The sequence below is a fragment of the Podarcis pityusensis genome, assembly GCF_964106645.2.
Source record: "Podarcis pityusensis genome assembly, chromosome: 1".
NCBI classification, from domain to species: domain Eukaryota; kingdom Metazoa; phylum Chordata; class Lepidosauria; order Squamata; family Lacertidae; genus Podarcis; species Podarcis pityusensis.
The window spans coordinates 32,160,767-32,180,197 of record NC_138028.1 but is presented as its reverse complement, the minus strand read 5'-3'; the positions used below and the strand labels follow the sequence as shown (position 1 = coordinate 32,180,197).

The following is a 19,431-nucleotide window of genomic DNA, read 5'->3' as shown; positions in this document are numbered from 1 at the left end:
GGTTGCTAGCTTCTAGGCCCAATTCAAGGTGCCCACATTAGTGCAGAGGGAAGTGAGGGGCAGATAGGGCTCATCAACCTGCGAGGGTAAACACTGACCCTAAACTTCTTCTGCCTTGTGTGACATCTTTGGGTGAAGAAAAGGCTAAGGAGTAAACCCTACACAAATCCAGATGGTTGGATGGAGTCTTGTATGCCTCCTTCCATCAACTTGTGCAGCCATGTTAGGGCCCAACCTATTTCTGGTTTTTTGGACCACATCAGCAAAGCCAAAGGGGGGGTCTTGTCGCTTGGGTAGCCCAGGACCTTCATACACACTGCCCAGGCTTGCGCCCTGGGGAGGTCATTTCAGTACTGCTAATGCTGCGATTTGACTTCACCCCTTGGAACTGCACTCATTGTTGAGAGACGGATGGATGCCAATATCATTAGTGTTTAAAGTCTTAAACTATTTGGGTCCCAAATACCTGAAAGACTGCCCTACAGACCCCTTGCATGAGGGGGTCCTCCTGGTAGCATTGTTTGGCAGGTGGCAGCCCGTTTCCTGTGGAATTCCCTCCCCAGAGAGGTGCATGTAGTACCTTCATTTCCTATATGCTGAAGATGCACCTGGGTATGCTGATCTTTTGACACCCAAGATATGTATGTAATGATCCATCCTATTCTGATTATAAATTGTTTCAATATTGAATCTATCCTGGAACCTTTGGGTCATTTCATACTTTTAGAGTTCTCTTCAGTATGATGTTCAAGTGGCTCTGTCTGTCTTGCCTTTTAAATGGACACTGAAGACATTGTGTTTTGTTGAAAGGCTGGTGTATACTGAAGTCTTAATTGCTGTTTTTCGTTTTTCGTCCACTATTTGAAAGATTAGATAGTACTCAACACTAGTTCTACTCTCACTGAAGTTAATGGACATGCTTAACTTAATTAATGAACTCAAGTAGGATTTGATTGAATACAACTCTTTGCGAGGTGCCTTGCATTCAATATGATCTCACAATTTGACTTTCCCTCCCCTCATCCACATGTTACAAGTGCACCTGCCTCAGACACCACAGCTTGTTAACAGCTTTAGTGGGGGTTTTCCTGTGTTGCACCAAAAGCAGGCTATTAGAACATCTTTGTTTCAACTTGTGCATTTCCATACTTTTCTGCAAGTTACGTAGGCTTAGGGACCATTCATTAACCATTAAGAATGAAAAACTTCAAGGGAAGCTGGTTCTGCCAGTTGCCAATACAGGTAAGTGCTAATTTACTTGTAACATCATGATCTACCTATGCCATGTGGCCCACAAGTCAAACTTTTTGAAGGGTTAGCTACACATTACACATGCATAGCTGAGGTCACAAAGCAAAGAAAAGCTGCTTTAGAAGGCAGGGGAATTTTAGTGTGCAGAAGCAGCTGGAAGTGGCTGATTGCCCATTCCTAGTCACTCCAAGTAGGTTTTCCTTCTCAGAGTTCAAAGACAGGATCCAGGTTTCAGATCCATGTGTTTGCTTGTAACTGTTAGCCCCTTAGTTAAATTGATCTCACAAGAGCAGTTAAGTGTGTGGTTGACTCTTGTACTGTTAATCAAGGGTATGTACAAACACTTAGCTTTTGCTGGATTGTATCCTAGGTGCAGGGGTTGCAAACCTGTGGCTCATCAGTTATTGAACTACAGCTCCCATCAGTCCCACCCAGGATGCCTGCCCCATGTTCAGGGTTGATGGCAGTTGTTATGGGAAGATACCACATTAGCCACCCCTGTATGTGTGTTGTGTTGAACTGTATAACATGAAGGAACTAGTAACAAATTTCAAGGGGGGAAATGTAATTTTATCACACAGAACAAGCTGCTGTTTGTCCATCTACCATATAGTCACCCAGAAAGTACAGCGATAAGAATAAATAGATAACATGTAAAGCCAAAGGCATGGTAAGTGTTCACAGTCTATTTAATAGTGGGACATGGATATAAGTACTACACAGTTGTTGCTGTTTTAGAACACATTCAATTTTGATATAAGCATTTGCTACGGGAGGGATTTGGGCTTTCCATATTCTACACTTTTAAAGATTTATTCTGCCAGTTTAAGCAAACAATATCAAATTATGATAGCTGGTCTGGTCTTCTACTTAGCTTGGTTTCCTAAAAAAAATTGTTCATAAAGCATTAGCCAAATAAATGTCTGACTTACTTCAGAACTCAAGGCTTTCTGGATTTAAACAGTGGAAACAAGCAAGATAGTTTTCAACGAAAAGTGTGATTTGTTCAGTGCTAAAACTACCATGCTGATATAATAAAATATTTTTCCATGATCAATTTTAATGCTTTATTCATTGATTAAAAGAATATACATTTAACATAAACCATACAACATCAGTCATCAAGTCAAACACTCAGCTGGTTTCCTTACAATTTCTGTCAGGAGTTACTTTAGTCTGATCACATTTATAAGATAAAATCTCACCACATCTGGCATTCACACACACTGTGCCAGTGGATTCACTCTACTGATGTACATATAAAATCCGCATGGTATGTGCTCACTGGAGACAAAACAGCGCACACCTGTCAAAAGGTCATTTTAATATAAGATGGTAAAACCATTTGTAAAACACATATAAACTTTTCCATAAATAGAATCATATCTGGACATCTGTTGCATAAATTGTGTTTTCCAAAGCTTACAATATGGCAGCCAGGTCTCAGCACTGCTGGGCACCCACGTTGGCCACTTAACTTTATTATTGCAGACTGTCCTTTAACATTAAATGCACAACATTCGTACCACTTAAAACTTGGGTCAGGTGGAAGTCTCACAGAGACCACGTCTGTACCGCGGTTGCCCTGAAACAGTTTAAATCGGCTTTTAAAGCCTCTCAGATATAACAAGATTTTAAAACATACTTCATGGAATGTTCTTCATGCATCATAGCAGCTCATACCTGTGATAGAACAAGGTTTGTATTATCTGTTTTCCTTTCTTTCCTTTACATTCACTATTCACAGTGAAACAGGTGCATGTTTAAGAGTTCTGAGGTTGCTGACTGAGCCACAGCACAGCTGTGTACCACAGGTCGAAATTCGACCTTATATATTACAATCTAGCAGTATCTGGCTGGCCAAAAATTGGCCTGCCCCTGCCAGCATGTGGGCACTTCTTCGTTTTAAATCTATTCTTTGGCAGCTGACACAGGCGCTGACAGAGAAAATCCAGTGACTTAGTTGCTAGGGATTTCACGACTAATGTTTGTTTGCAAGCAAAGTAGACTTAAATTTATATCTTTAAATCATTATGGTTTTACCCCATCGGAGTGTAGAGACTTGACGTTTCTTTTTAAATCTGGGCCCAAAGCTAACTTGTACGGAGAAGCTGACAGACCACAAGAAAAAGAAGCTACAATTAATTTACAATGAAACTACGATTGATAGCTTTCAGAGTCAGGTAAGCATCTGAAGAAGCTATACTGTGCAAGAGACAACTGCTTCATATTTAAGGAGGAGATTGCAGAGTGGCAATATTTCATGCTCCAGATATTGTACATGAAATCAAAGCAAAGGTTTACAGTAAATGGTATTGGATAGTCCTGATTTTTCTCTCTTTAAAAAAAAAAAAAAGCTTTAAGTAGCATGCTACTAGTTTACATGACAATGACTGCATTCAAAACCACTGGGCTATGGATAGTAAAAAGATTTTTGGCTCCTGAGCACAAAAACTCCGACAATAGTAAAATCAGTGAAGTTGCAGAGTTACTCAGTACAAAAAGAAAGTTAGCCGGCAACCTCAGACAACCTTCAGCCACATCTGAGTTTTGCTTTTTTTTTTTTTTGTAGACAAGTCCATTAACCGTGAAAGCCCTAAACGTTGCCACTTTCAGCTTCTAAACCAATACCCGACTACGTTCTTTGATCAAGAAGTAGAATATACATATATAATTCTATATAGCTAATACTGATTAAACACAGCACAAGAGGGGTTAATTCACACTACTGAAAAACATAATAGGACCCTACTTGCATATGTAACCACAGGAACTGTAAATAAAGAGAACTAAATGCCTTCACTGAAGCTTTGCATTTCTCTGTAAAAATGACGAGTTGGCTCAGTAAAGACACTGAGTAATTCTATGTCCATGACTGCGTGCCAAGGTCGGCCCAATCCAAGGGATACCTGCTCAATGAGATTGTGCACCGGATCCACATCCTGATCGGCCAATTCACCTTGGTCAAAATCAATGCTTTCTTCTGTGACTTCAAGAACTTTCAAATCAGAGCCACGAAGACGAGCAATGGCAATCAGGTTGTGAGCCCAAACAGTATAACCTGAAACACAAAAAAGCAATTACTAATTTTTAGGACTTTGTCTTTCTTCCCTCTCCCTCCCCACCCTACCCCAAAGGTAATTTAATATTTTACAGTCTCACAGCTAACGTCTCCCTATTTAGCAATTTTCCTAATGAGGTTCTTTTCAAGAAATCATCCCAGTAATTGGTCAGTTTACTTACTCAGTTAATTAAAAAAGTGAATATTGCTGCTGCTTCTTTTTGTATTTAATTTTTGCGGAGCTGCCTGTTTTTCCTTCCCCAATAATTCCAGGCAGATGAGTAAGGAAATGTCTCATGGGATTTCTTGGTAGTTTTGCAGCATGATATGTATGTAGCATAAAGGCTCGTGTTAAAGGAGCCAATAATCGTAAAATATGTCGGGTGAAGCCGTCTAAAGTAAGGACAATCCAACAGTGCAGGAAGTTATTTTCCTATCAATTAAGGGTTGCTGGGTTGTTGTTTTTTGGCAACTGTGAGTCTTGTGTTCTGAAGGTAGTAACAGTTTCCCACCATATAATCATGTTGATATGCACAGCGTATCCTAGCCTGAAGCCAGAGCACAATTTATTCCCTGCCCCAACACCCAATACTTTGGGAATTCTCCCAAAACCTGGAGAAAAATACTTAAGTGGGAAATCTCAAGGGCATACCCATATGAATGTGTAGGTTTCTAAACTAGCAGTGTTTTGTCCCTCTGTAATTGCCTACCATGCACTGCCAGAAGAGAGAGCCTTGTGCACCTCCAGGCCAATAAAACCAATGGGTCTTCGGTTCGGTTGTCGCTGAGATCTGGGAAGCCAGACATATCTATCACATCATTCATTAGTATGAAATGAGTGAGAAACTTATCATACTGCCTAGATATGAGATCAACAACAGCTCCTGAAACGCAAGTGATGTAGCTGTCGAAGTGAATCCTCTCCAGTGGGATACTGGGTTTAAGAATCCTTAGCATGTCATCGCTCTTGATATCAAAAGCCATTATATAGACCCGAAGATTAGTGCTGTTGCGTGTCAGTGCCTTCCAATCTTCGTCTTCTGGCATATTTTCCAGGGACTTGTGCATTACGGAAATATTGTGGACCAGAAGAGACAGTCGATGCAAAGGCACATGGTTACTATCAGCCAGGACTCTTGCCATTTCTGCTGTAAAATCACAGAAATCCAAGGCGAGTGAGCGAAGACTGACAAAACGCTCCAATTCAACCGCAGTGATAAGAGTGGTATTACCAGGGATGTGGTTGTCCAGTAAACTCAGGTGTTCCATAGTGTTGGCAATAGGATTTGAGAGAGATGACAATGATGTGGGTGTTACGATTTGTAGCATAAACCCGCATGACAGCCATTTCAGTTGTCTGCTGTTACCCAATATTTCTTCAAACAGCTGCTGTATTCTGCAAGAAGAAACAGACGCAACCGTCTTAATCTTTTATAGTTTAATTTTTTAATTCTGAGCCAAGTTCAATAGACAAAGAAGCAACAAAGCTTTACACCTTTAATGCAAACGGTGTTGCATTAGAAACACACTGGCTGTAGCAGGGGTGGGTGGGGTGGTAGTGAAGGAAAGAAAGAACACACCATTTAAAAATAAGTCTAAAGTTCCAGCAGCAGAATTGCACTTGCTTTTTAAAGTTCTGTTGTCTTCCTTTTTGTTTTAAACAAATATAAAAGAAAATTCATTTTGCCCTTTTGGAACTGTGCATGCTAACTTGTTTTGATTCTCTTCCTCACATTTTGTAACTAGCATATGTGTAGGGTAGCTACCAATTGCTAGAAGTCCTAGAGAGCACAGCGTGGTGGGTTCAATAGTGCTTGTATCTACTCACTGCATCAGCACTTTGCGTATCTCATTCAAATGATACTCCAAAGGGAAAATCAGGACTGATTAATGCTGTATATGCTTGTACATCATTCAGCTTGACACTTGATTTGAAGCCAAATGGCGGAAGTGATATTTGATTATATGAAAGCTCTATCCGTGATGCTTGTTCCACGATAACCATTTCTCACATGCGAGTCATGACTTGGTACCACATTCAGAGTGATGGACATCTGTATGTAACCTATTTATACCAGCTGATGAAAATAATGGGGGGTCGGAAGTAACTTGCATCTTACGCTTATTTTACTTATGCAATTGCAACTTTGGTCGGCGGGGGAAATAAATATCTAACTGGAGAGTGGAGGAAACCCATTCTCCATTCATTTATTTCCCCCCACCCACCTGTGCAAAGCTGTGATCGCTGGTTTTGGAACAGCAGCTCTGGCAGAAGCCAAACAACCCTCCATTTTGCCGGGGTGTGTGTGTGTTCCAAAGGGTTCCTGGCTTTATGCATTTTTGCATAAATGTGTGGACCCTTCACGTAAGATGTGAGTTAACTGTACCAGAAACCTTTCTTCTAATTAGCAAGTACAACTCTGATAATGATGAACATTCTAATCCCACCCTTCCACCAAGGAACTGAGGCCAGTGTACACAGTCCCCACAAGTCTCATATTTTACTCCTGAAGTTAATTGTGAGAATAGTCAGGTTAATTGTGTCTGAAGCAGTATGAAAGTTGCTCAGTTTTTTGCAGAATGCACCTGCTTTTAGCAATGTGACATGGATAGCATAAAGTTTATACTGAGAATTGCTGGATGAAGATACTGCTATAGCAGTCCCTGGCACCCCTTCCTGCTTTGCTTAAAATGATTTATCCTAGAATGTGAATTTTGTAGGAGAAAATCTCCCAACTACTGCAAATGGCTTGTTTTTAGAGTAATCATGTTCTGAGAAAAGATGTCCAATTTGCAAAGGAAATTGCAGCAACAAAGAACGATAGACACTGTGAAACCATGAGCCATTATTTTCAGTACTAAATCATCAGAGAAGACAATGGATTATATTCTAAAACAGTGCATTTACAACACACACACATCCCATTTCTTTAAACTGCAATACTGTAACAATATATTTTGGACAACTTACTGCTTAATCTTTTTTCCATCTGGATCCACTTTGCTGAGGTGCGTATTTGATATACTTCCATGTTGTTGCAGAATGCTTATATCACCAAAGAGACTTAATTTCTGGAGATTCCTATTTGGAAGGGGAAAGTGTCAAGTCAGAGGCTTTGCATTAGAGGAGCATTTGAAAATAGCTCAAGTTTTTGTGTTATATGAACCGCAATCCACACAGTAACACTATAGCCTTCCAGTACATGAAATCTAGAAACTAGTTGCCCCTTCTAACCAAGGTACATTTGAATGACCAAGCTAAATAGCTTTACAATACATTTAAATTTGTTCAAAACTAGAAAAGAACCCAACATAATTCCGTCACAATATAGTGAATCTTTTTTCTGAATCACAGGATACTAGAAATAATCCTCATGAATATAGACAGCGGTAAGGAAATGGTTATATGTGGACATAACATTGCAGAGGGGCTTGCAAGATATATACCAGAATGAAATCTCCTGTACCTAGGGTCACTCAGTGCAGCTATTTGGGACTTGCCATGCTAGTGACAGAGACTGTATAGAACCTATGATGTAGATGTGCTTTCTTTGCATGAACCTGCTTATTTTCTTGGCTTTTTTCCACCCAAGAATAAAATGCTTAAATATAAAGGATGGAATGGAAAAGCCATCTAACCAGATTTCCTTCTAGCCCGCCTTCACAGAATGCATCACTCTCCAGGTTATGTGGTTATGTTTTTAGCAGAGTTGCGACATTTTTGGTAAATTCTATATTGCGTGGCTCAGGCATAAACACGATGCCCTGCCTAATATTTACTTAGAAGCTCTTGGATTCTCCCAGGTACAGATTAGATAACTTGCCAGATCTTCACAGAGGACAAAGTAAAAGGCAGCAAACAGCAGCCATTCCCTAGATTATTTTCAGTGAAGCTGACTAATAACAGCTGTTTCCAAGGCCATCATACTTAAAGGTACATACACAACTTATCTGGAGACGAGTTTATAGTTCCATACATAGCCTTACATTTATTACCTATACTAATGCTTCACTGAAAATCATGTTTAAATATTTCAGGGTGTACACTTTTGCCCCCCATATTATTCTAAATTCTCAATTCTGCTCCAGCCTCCTCTACTTTGGTGTTCTGTAGGCAGCCAAGTAAAACAATTTGCTCACTTTTGCTTCCATAGATGTACAGTATTAAAAAGAAAACTGTTGTATAAACAAGTCTGAAGAAGCATTCACCAACTTGGCACCCTCCAGATGTTTTGCACTACGACGTTTGGAGGACATCAGGTTGGTGAAGGCTGGTCTATTAAAAACCATCTACTGCAAGTAGCGCCTGCTACCCACTCAATAGTGGTCTAAAAAACAGTAAAGGAGAGCCAGGTTTCTTCCAATTAACAAAAGCTTGCTTGTCTGGTTGTAGCAACTCATATTCCCATTAAGTGACTACTAGATGAGTGGTTAGCTACAGCCCTGAATTTAAATATTGACTTTTGATCATAAATTCAACCTGAAGCATAAGCACTCTCTGTAGAAAATTAACTATGTTTATGTCAGTTCAAACCTAAGTTTGGCAGGGTGCCACTCAATTGGTAGCTACTCAGAGTTGTCATAATGTATTGCGCAGAGATCCGAAGACTAGTCACATACAGCAAAGTTCATGCCTCAAATACGTCAATATTTTGAGCGCATCATTTATTGCCAATATGCAAAACACAGAGATTGCTTTCCAAAGGATTTTCTAAAGGGTCAGCTTTCATACCTGATCTATATGCTCCACAATAATGTGAACATTTTAATTAGAAGCAGCAGTGAGCACCCAAGAACATCAAGCAGTATTGCTATTTTTAGCTCTGCAGCCAAAGACTTCTTGCCTCAGGTACCGTAAATTCTAAAAGAACAGCATTGTCATTTGAAAGTTGTGTGTAGTTGCATAAGCTGTACATGCTGCACAGCTGAAAGCCAGGCTAAACCTTATAAGAGGGCTACAGCTGCCACTGCTGTCACTCTCTCTTGTAGCATCATCCAACACATAAAATGCATCACACAAAAAATCACTATGCTAACCCATCTGCCAATGCTGTGAGGCAAAGACCAGGAGATGAGCAACGCAATAGGATGCCATGTGTTGTGTTGGATGCTATAAGGAAGAGTGGTGGTTGCTGCAGGGACAAAGATAGTAAGCCCTCACATACCAATTCACGTGAATAACTAATCAAAATATCTGGGGTCAGTTGCTTACTTTAACAATCTGGCACTATCTATTCTACACACACCTTTAGCACAGTGGGCACTGCTTGCACATCATGACTTGAAGTGTATGTGAACGCATCTGCCCGTGTATGTGAGAAAGAGGGAGACAGAGAGATTAGGTATCACAGCACACACTTCAATCCTATATACATTTACTTGGAAGCAAGTCTCACTTTTAGGGGGGCTTACTCCCAGGAAACTATGCACAGAGGGATCCGAGCCATACTCTGCAGACATGCTGTTACATTTCCATTCATTTCATGCACAAGGCTTCCACCAGCCCATCAGCAGCCAGAGCCCAGTCGATCCCACAGCAGCAGCAGCAGCAGTGACAGCTCCTGGCGCCAGGCTAACTTGATGAACTCTGGATCTCCTTCAGTCATGTGTTATCATGAACTGTAATGTCCTAAAAATACATGAGCAATTTAGTAATACCCATTAAACCACTGTGTAAAACACAGCATTTTTCTAATGTATGACATTAGCTCTAGGGTTTATGCACAATTGTTTCCAACCTGCATTAAGATTGCATTTGAGCTTTAGAGCAATTTATGGAATTGCTTGGAGAACCTTGTGTTCCATATTATGTCCCAGATCCTTCAGAAACTATTAATTCTTCCCAGCCTTATTTTATATGCTGCACTCAAGCAAAGCCATTAATTGTCTGTTCAGCAACTAATTTTCAGAAGCCATATTTTCAGTTGAGCAATGGCCGAAAGGCCTGCAGTGTGGGCTCTGCTTGGACCTACATGAGCAAAATTAAAGCGAATGCGCTCTTCAGCATCCTCTTCTCCAGCACAATCTGCGTCAGAAACTTTGGCACTCTATGCACCTTCTATGCACCTTCACTGCTCACTGCTATTTCTTTGTGCTTTGGCTTGTACACAGGAGTTTAGGTGCACAATGAGATAAAGAGGTCTGCCCAAGTTTATTCTGTTTGTAGTGTAGAAGACAAGTGCCTCACCCAGGAAGAAAATGGCTGACTACACCATAAGAGCACATGGTCCTGTCTGAGACATCCTGGTGATCAGGGGCTGTGCAAGGAGCCAGGCAGAAAACCTTTAGAAACTAGATTTATTCACTAGGCCACCATTTGTCTAGCCACACGTTTAACTTTTAAAGTATAGTCCATGCTATACTTCTTAGTCAAACAGAATATAATTTGCTAGATTTATATCATTGCCACCTAGTCCACAACAGAAACACATCTAATGTTATAGAGTGATCTAGTATGTTCAAACTCTGACATTCTGCATTGTGATTTATTTTACTTTTGTGGTTGGAAGAGCCAGATGCAACAACTTGCCTGTGTAGTGTTAGTGCATTGGCAGAGACTAAAAGTAGTCAATGCAACCATTTCAGCTACACATTCATGTGCACAGCGGTTTCTGTGAAATACAGTTTCGGAATACAATACCAAGCTATGAAGCAGAGAGAAAACTAACACCTACTAGCTATCAGAAAGCAAGTACATAGAAGAATATAAAAAGTAAACAAGTCTTGCCACAACAGATACTGCTGTGGCAAGACTTTCCACAAAGGCGGGATTGGAAAGATGCCCCAAACCTTTATTAGCGAAACTAACATTTTACTGACATCCAAAATATCTACCAATTAGAGGAATACGTACATGTGGAAAATGTTGCCTAAAAATAGTAGCAACCACATCACAGTTCCCTCATGTTCGTAGGTGGAAATCTGTCAAATTTCACTAGTATTATATCAGACAGTGAAGAGGTTTCTCAATAATTTCCCACATACTTAAAAAATTATAACAGTAGAATGATTACTCTTTTTTAACCAGTGTTTTCTTGGGAAGAAAGTTTTTAAAAAGTTTAGGGATCTACTACAAATTATTTAATGGCTTAGGTAATGCCTTAGATAGGAACATTGGGGCGTATCGTTCACCACTCTATCTGCCATAATTGCTGCATTTTCCACCTCCTCAATTATGAACTGTCTTCCACTGAACACGTAGAAGACAAGGAGGAAACTAAGACAGGCTGCTTCCTCCAGCCGGGTGCTGCATTTTCACATCACAGTCCTGACACAGTAGCTGCTCAGAGAGGGCGATGTCCAGGCTCCTAAGTATTGACCAGTTTCAAAATAGGCCTGTACTCTAGAGGCTGTACACTCACGTCAAAAGCATATTTTATAACTGCAATTTCTGAGAATCCCTGGGGATCTTGTTGCAGTTTAATAAAGGCGAAATTAAAAGATTGGCCTCTTTTGCTCTATCGTTATTCAAGCTGTCAAGCAAACATCAATGACAGGGTGCATTTTGCTCTTTTTTCTGAATTTAAGCTTTCATTAAAAAAAAACAAAGCACCTACCTCTCAAATGCATTAAGTCATTTATGGTAGGGGGAATAGAGTTACTCAGACGTAGCAAACAGGACAGCTCCACTTTATCTGCCCACACTATGCCATGGAGAATTGCACTGTATCATATGAATTTCCAGCTAAGTACAGTATACTGTGCTTTTTGATGTAGCACTGTCCATTTTTAGCAGTGAGCCTTGCTCACGCTGTATGTCATGATGCCACTGCATTATGTGGGTGGCATTGCAGCCAAGAAAGTTATCATGGTGTGAACTGCAAACAGGGATATTCTCTGAAGGGCTTTGAACAAGATAGTTATAAAAACATTATGAGAAGTCAGAACCATTAGTAAATGTAAATCATGAGTTTGTATTCCCAAACCTGAGAACCACTACATTGTTCTCTCCTACGGAGAATATAGGTTCTTCACTTGAACAGAAGAATTTAGCTTCCTCCCCATGCCACTCCAAAATTCTAATCAGAACACAAACGTTTCAAAGCATGGGACTATATTTCCTTAGTTTCCAGGCTGTTATGTTCTTGATTAGTTACAATAGTCACTTAAAGTTGACTTTTTAGGCTCTGCACTTCAGGCCATTTGTGTTTGACAAAGACATACTGTAGGTTTTGAAGAGATTGTAAATTTTATCACTGCCTGTTATGTAACTGAAGAATAAATGAGACAGTCAGAAGCAACATCAGCCTCGGCCACTGGATCTTCAACCTAAGCATATCTCCTTCATTTCTATTTTTTTCTCTCCAACTGCTTGATGAAGAATATTTTGCTTGCAAACCATTTTGAATAACTAGCTGGTGCAATAAAATATGCCATTTTAAATCATGCTGTGTGAAAAACAAAGCCACCAACTCTCCGATCTCATACAGTGATGACATGGAAATTTCCCACTATTCTGTAAAATACTGAAAATCTCTCCAGAACAAGCAATCTTGCTATGCTGATCAGTAAATGTGCCTCCGGTGTGCCCTTCTTCTTTCAAGAGTTCAATGACAGAAATAAACGCCTTATCTTTCAGAAGCCTATTTGCTGCATAATGCTGAACATGCTAATATGCCGCTTTCTTTCCTAGCTTATTCACCTCCTTTTCAAGCCTATTCATTTTTATTACACAGATGCTCTAACAAGTTAACATTACTACATAATTTATCTCGTACAGGTCAAGAGCAGGCGTATTTCCCCAGAAACCAAATGTGACAAAAGAAGATAACCAACCAGCAGGCATTGCAGATGGAGGAAGAGAAAGTAAAGCAACAGGAAGAACTAGTTTAGTATCTGTATTTCAGACCTTGAAAATATTTGAAACAATTCAAAACAGCACCTTTTCTAGGTGCTATGAAGAAACTAATTATGGAGAACAAATAAAAAAAAAATCAGTTTAATACCACTGCACCTGCAACCAAGGAGAAGGAAGAGAAGGCCTCAAAGGATATTATTATTTCAGGGCCTCAAAAGATAAGGCTATTTCATCCTTTGATTTCCTACCCCCCACCCAGTCTTAAGTATGTATACATGGAAGAAGTTAAGACATACAAGAGCAAGGTCTGATTGCCCACTCTCCAAATCACACACACAATCACTTAGTTATTTCATAGTTTGTGGCAAAGGTTTCACAGGATAAAGGGGTGTGCATCAGTTTCAGAAAAATGGTGAAGCCAAGTGGGATGTCTGGGAGGAGGTGTCCAGTACAAAAGCCCCTGGATGTGCTAGTCTACTATGGATGAGTTGCTATGACTGCAAATTTCACCTGCTTCTATCAAAAGGGGGACAAATTAGAGCCATTTGAATTCCCAATCTTGGAAGGGTGGGGGGCAAGTGGAACTGATTCACCCTCCTGAGCCAAACTGAGTTGTTTTATAAAGTGCCAAGCTTTGGGATTCAAACCAAATATTATGGTTGGTGCACACTCCTAACAGGAAGTAACTAAAAAAGAAGATTCCATGGGGTCTCTAATTATCTGTGGCCTTTTAGAAGTGGGTGGAATATTTAAAATTTTAATCATCCGCTTGCTTTTTATGTATCTATTGGGAGAGGTGGGCTATAAATCGGTTTGAATTGCCTTGGGCAAGATAAAGTGACTAACAAATTCAATAAATAACAACAACGTATGAGCTTGAGGCTCCATCTCCAACACCAAACAATGGTTTGTTTGTTATATGTGAACTGACCCCACTGTTATAACAGAATTTACTTCAGTAAGACTATTTAAAATTGCAATCTACTAAGGAGATCCACACATAGAAGCAGGCTTTCCAGAGCAGATTTCTTTGCTGGATGAGGATTGTGCATGCAACAAGGAACTGGATGTTCAGATATTCTTGCTGAATGCCCACATCCATTAATGAAGGCTATGCATTATGGAATGTGAATTGTGTACACAGTGCCCAACTCATATGCAGCACAGATGGAATGTGGATAGGCACCAAACACATGCAAGCTCTATCAGCACTGTAGAGTGGGAAAGATCCTGAGATTTTCCATTCATCCAGGGATGAAATCAAGGCAGCACATCCCCATCCATTACCTGAGACAACAGTACATGATCATTACTCAACATGATCATTACTCAACACTAAACAGAGAATAGTCTTAAAACTCATGATGCAGCTGAAACTAAGCAAGCCTGGCCCTGTAAACTGGGAGGCTGCCCAGGAACCACATGCAATTTGCTCTTTGAGGAGTAGAGCATAAGCGAAATAAAGACAACTTCTTGGGTGCGACACCTTACTTACAGCACAATCCTCCGTATTAATTCCAAAGTGAATTCTACGGTTTTTCCACAGGGCTTATTCAGGGGAACATGTGGTTAGACTTGCAGCTTTAAAGGTTTATTCAGAAGGTGTTGTTGCAGAACAAAGCTGCTGCAACAATTAAGTATTTTCCTCAATAAATTCTGAAAGTTAACCGCGGGGGTAGGGAGAGTTCTGCTTCACTAGGAGAAGGAAAGAGTCAAACGTATTTGCTGGATTTAGTTAATGAACTCTCAGAATGGTTCTGCCAAATGAAACACATTTCCTTCTACTTCTCAAATAAGTGTGCATGTCAGAATTCTGGCAATATTTGAGTCGTGTGCGTTCAACAGCACAGGACCAAAACATACAGTTCAGACACTACTTTTTGCTCACACCCTCGTCTAGCAATCCTTTCTAAAGGATCATGCTCTGGCTTATTACCATAGGAACGAAGTAATATGAAAATGCACATAATGAACCCTGATGCTCTTTTTGTGTAAGGAAAAGCAACTTCAGATGGAGAAAGCCTTGTGCAGAGATGCATTATCAACTATTTTTCATTATCAACTATTTTCTTCTTTCTAACTCACCGCTTGAGCTGCTTTCCCCCTCTGTGGGGTTCCAGGAATAAATTTGTGGTGGTAAATATGCTTCTAGAACATTTATATGCAACACATAGTCTACTCTTTAAGCTACCTGATCATTGACATACTAAGACAGCCTTGTAACTAAGTCCACTGGAGTTAATAGCCTGTAAAGTAAAACCACTAGCCTGCTAAAAAGCTAGTAGGCTGTGTTGTTATGCTGCTCAGAGGAATAAAAGCCTCTTCCCCAGTGGTGAGAACAGAAATGAAGTGGGTTGGTGGTGCCTGGACAGAGCAATCCATCCCTCCTTAGCCAGACAACTAATTAGCCGCATGGAATTCCTTGTTGCCTATGGTCACAAGGCAAGTTGTTAGGATACAAGGCTGACATAGAAGCTTTGCATGTTTGCTGGTCCTTTCAATGGGGTTGTTTACATAAACACTTTAAGGAAACAGGATTGCCTCTGCAATCTCAACCAGCTGCAGTTAGAATTACTGGGGTCAACTTCTACAGAATTATTATTTTGCCTAGCTGGTAAAGAAATAAGGCTATATAAATAGAAGTGGAGAAATGTTTTATGCAAGCATGGCCTCAACTGGTAAGCAACAGGGATGTTCAAAAGGAAAACCAGCAGACAGTATGCAGGATCAGCCACAAAATACAAATAGCCCTTGCAATGCCATCATCTTTACACTCTTCAGATTCTGCAGGATTGAATAAGAAAGCCCATGAAGTCATCTATGTACCATGATTAGCTAACAGAGTGAAAGGGAGGGTAAGTCCTATAAGAAACTGCTGAGGCCCAAATTCCCTACAGCTTTAATAGGCTGCTAGCTTGAGAGGGGCTCATCGAGCCTGCCACACCCTTGTTGCAGACCTAGCACTTCATCAGTCTAATGGTTTCCTATTAATTTGTCCAGGCCTGCTGATAGTGATGCTGGTTAGAGTTGGGCCTTAGTGTTGCTGTTTTTATAATAGGTGCATGATTTTATTTTGTTTTGTTTTTTATATAACCATATATCCTGCAGTGTGTGCTGTATTGTAAGCCTCTCTTCTAGATGACGGACAGGGTATCAGCTCAAAGAAAGGACTTTGCTGCTCTCTCTTTCTGGTTCTTGGTTTGTTACTTTTCATGCAGATTACTTCCTTCCCTGAAGCAAGCAGCTGCCTTTTCCACAGGTGAGTGTAAGAGTGTCAATCATTGTCTCCAAGTCTAACCTACATCACATGGGTGCTGTGAGGATAAAATAGGGAGAGGAAGAACCATGTGTGTTACACTGAGCTCCTTGGGAGCAAGGTGGGATTTAAATAAATGTAATAAATATGCAAAAATAAAAAGTGACAGAAAGGACCCACAGCGGGTCACCTAGTGAGCTCACAGATGAGGTGAAATATGAACTGCAATTTCCTGGCTGCCATGAAAGTGAACTGCAATTTCCTGGCTCACAGCACACATACTTGAGTGTTTCAGTATCCACATGACAAAAGCTGGTCACTGTAGCACCCAACAGAGTGAGACGGAATTTGGAAATCTCTGAAAAAAATGGCCACAAATCTGATCTTGGCTGCTTCAGATCTTATCACATCTTTTCATTGACATATGGTTGCTGTACCAGTTGCAGCAGTTTAATTTTCTGAGATGTGTGATCTGAACAGGATTTTCTTACTGCAAATCACTTAAGATGTGCAAACTATAGTCTATTCTATTGTGCAGAACTGGCTGTAGGAAAGAGTGATGAGCACAGCATGGACAACTGCACAATCTTTTCTTGAAAAGGACATTTCATTATGTAGTGGAGCAGAGAGAAACAAGAGTAACACAAAAGGAAACAAAAGGAAACAAACAGCTCTGGAACATTACTGATCAACTTAGATTTCTTCATTATATGACCTTGACAGAATGGGAATTTTGGAAATCTTGAGGAAGAATGCAGAGCTAAAGGCTTATAAATGCAAAATATGTTTATGCTATTTTTGTGATATACAAATGACATGAAAAACTTGGTATACTTATTTGTAAAACATTCTTGTTTATAAAACCCAATTAAAAATGCAAAATATGTAACTAACTGTGACACCTTTGTTGTATGACAACAAACACTAGAGTCACTGGAAAGGAAAAGATATCACTTTGGATCAGCTGGTATTGCTGTATTGCTCCCTTTAAAAAAGAAGAAAATGTTCTTTAACTGGTTTCCCAATTATGTAACAGCCTATAGCAGAGCAAATTATTAATGTGCCCTGCTGCTGGCTTCAGAATAGTACACTAACAGTAGGTGTTCTAGAATGGACACCACAAAGCCACTGTCTCCCATTTTGAAGGATTTAGGCACTAAAGAAGTGACATGTTAGCTGACGAATGGTTAGTGTTTCTATCAGTCAAGAAACCAAAAGCAACTGTCAGGTTTTCCTAGCAGCTTATGACAAAAAGTATTATGAGCCCATCAAAACAGGGGGCACAGGGCAAATAACAACTGTCTCAACAGCTCCCTGTTTTTGGTGACAGCCCAGGGAAGGTACTTGACGTGCGGAAGGTAGCAAAGCTACCTATCCAGAAACACTCCTCTCCACAAGGATCCCCCCCCCCCAACCGCAGCACTTTTGGGTGGCGACGTGCAGACGTGTGTTCCTTCATGTGATGTTCCCTTAGAGTTGCTCCAGAATGGCTCCTTCCTCGCCGCTCACACATCCCTCCCCCCGCCCTCCCGGCGCGCACAGCAGGAGTAAGGTATCTTTAAGTGGATGCGTGACCATCGGGAATTCAACAGGTGCAGCTTCCCCCACCCAGTAATAACTCAATCGACTGAACTTCAGGCAGATGTTAGAAAGTACATGAACCTTTGAAAGAGAGAGAGCGCTCCTGCTTCCCAGCTACCTAGCTGGGAAGCAGAAGGCTTTGCAACTCTCCCTCCCGCTTGGCGTGTGTTTGCATTGGTGTTAGTACACGTGTGTGTGTGTGTGTGTGTGTGTGAATGTTAGTTAACGCTGGCTGGCCTCCCACCACGCCGTCCTACCTGTTGTTGCGGACGCTGCTCAGCACGCAGAGTACGAGCTCCAGGTAGGTCCTCAGCAGCTCCAGCCAGCGAGGGCAGAGCTGCGCTTCTCCCTCCGCCGCGGCCGCCGCGGCTGCCGCTTCCTCGCACACCCCGCTGGCGCCTCCTCCTCCTCCTCCTCCGGCTCCTGCTCCGCCGCCGCCTCCGGCTCCTCCGCTGGGGTAGTTGTCGGCGGCGAACTGGACGCGGAGCTCGCGCACGAACCAGCCGCACTTGCGCATGAGGAAGTCGAGGCGCGGGCGCTCGGCCGGGCAGACGCGCAGGCTGAGGCGCAGCCGGGGCCACAGGGCCGGGTAGAAGAGGCACTCTCGCCAGTGCGAGCAGGCGGCCGAGGCCCGGAGCCGGTCCGGGGCGGCCAGGAACGAGAAGATGTGGACCACCAGCTCGCTGGGCAGGGAGCCGGCGCCCACCGGCCCCCCACACACCGACGACATGGCCGGCCCAGCCGCCGGCGGCCGCAGCCCCGAGCCCGGCCTCGGCCTCCCCTCCGGCTCCTGCGACAGAAACAACAACATCAATGACAAGGCGGAGGGAGGCGGGGCGGGACCGGACGGGACTCTGCTGCTGCTGCTGCCGCCGCTGCCGCCGCCGCCGGAGCCAACCACTGCTCGCAGCCGCAGGGGGAGGGCGAGATGTACCATTGGGCTCCCGGGTTGGGTTGTCGGGGCGGGATGGAACGCACCAACGCGCCGAGAGGGAGGGAGAGGCGGAGGCGGAGCGTACCAAAGTGCGCTCAGCCGGCGGGGGTGGCGGGGAACTGTTGCTCTCATGACTCAGCGCGCGGAGAAGGGCTGGCGTGGCTGATGGATGCCACCTAACGAAAGTTTCGCGGAGGAGGGGGAGCGCGGCGCGATAGCCGACCTGGATTTTTCCTTTGCAAGGCCGCGGGGACGCTTAGAAGAACAACGGGAGGCGCTGCCGCCTAGGCGCGCCTGCACAAAGTCCTCCGCTCGGCGTGGAAGACGCCCGGTGTTTCTGCATCTTTCCAAAATTCGAACATCGCTGTACTGTTAAAATGAAGCAGTTTATTCCAGGATAATTTTAAGGGCTGGAATAGGCAAGCACCGGCGCCTGATGAACGAACCTGCCATTATTACCACCTAAGTGGAGTTTATTTTTATTTTTTTCCTTGGCAGATAAGAGCAGAGGGGAAATATTCTCCCTGTCCTCTTTCATTTGTATCAGAGGC

At 42.1% G+C, this 19,431-nt stretch overlaps 1 protein-coding gene across 1 annotated transcript; it reads right to left on the bottom strand.

The window, feature by feature from the left end:
• Positions 1-1,922: 1,922 nt before the first annotated feature.
• FBXO33 (F-box protein 33) lies at positions 1,923-18,898 on the bottom strand. Its single transcript, XM_080978208.1, has 4 exons — positions 18,204-18,898; positions 7,284-7,394; positions 5,023-5,708; positions 1,923-4,312 (listed from the first exon to the last, which is right to left on the bottom strand). The coding sequence occupies exons 1-4, from the start codon at positions 18,881-18,883 to the stop codon at positions 4,041-4,043; spliced, it is 1,749 nt and encodes a 582-aa protein (XP_080834334.1). The 5' UTR covers positions 18,884-18,898; the 3' UTR covers positions 1,923-4,040.
• Between the last annotated feature and the right edge of the window lie 533 nt (positions 18,899-19,431).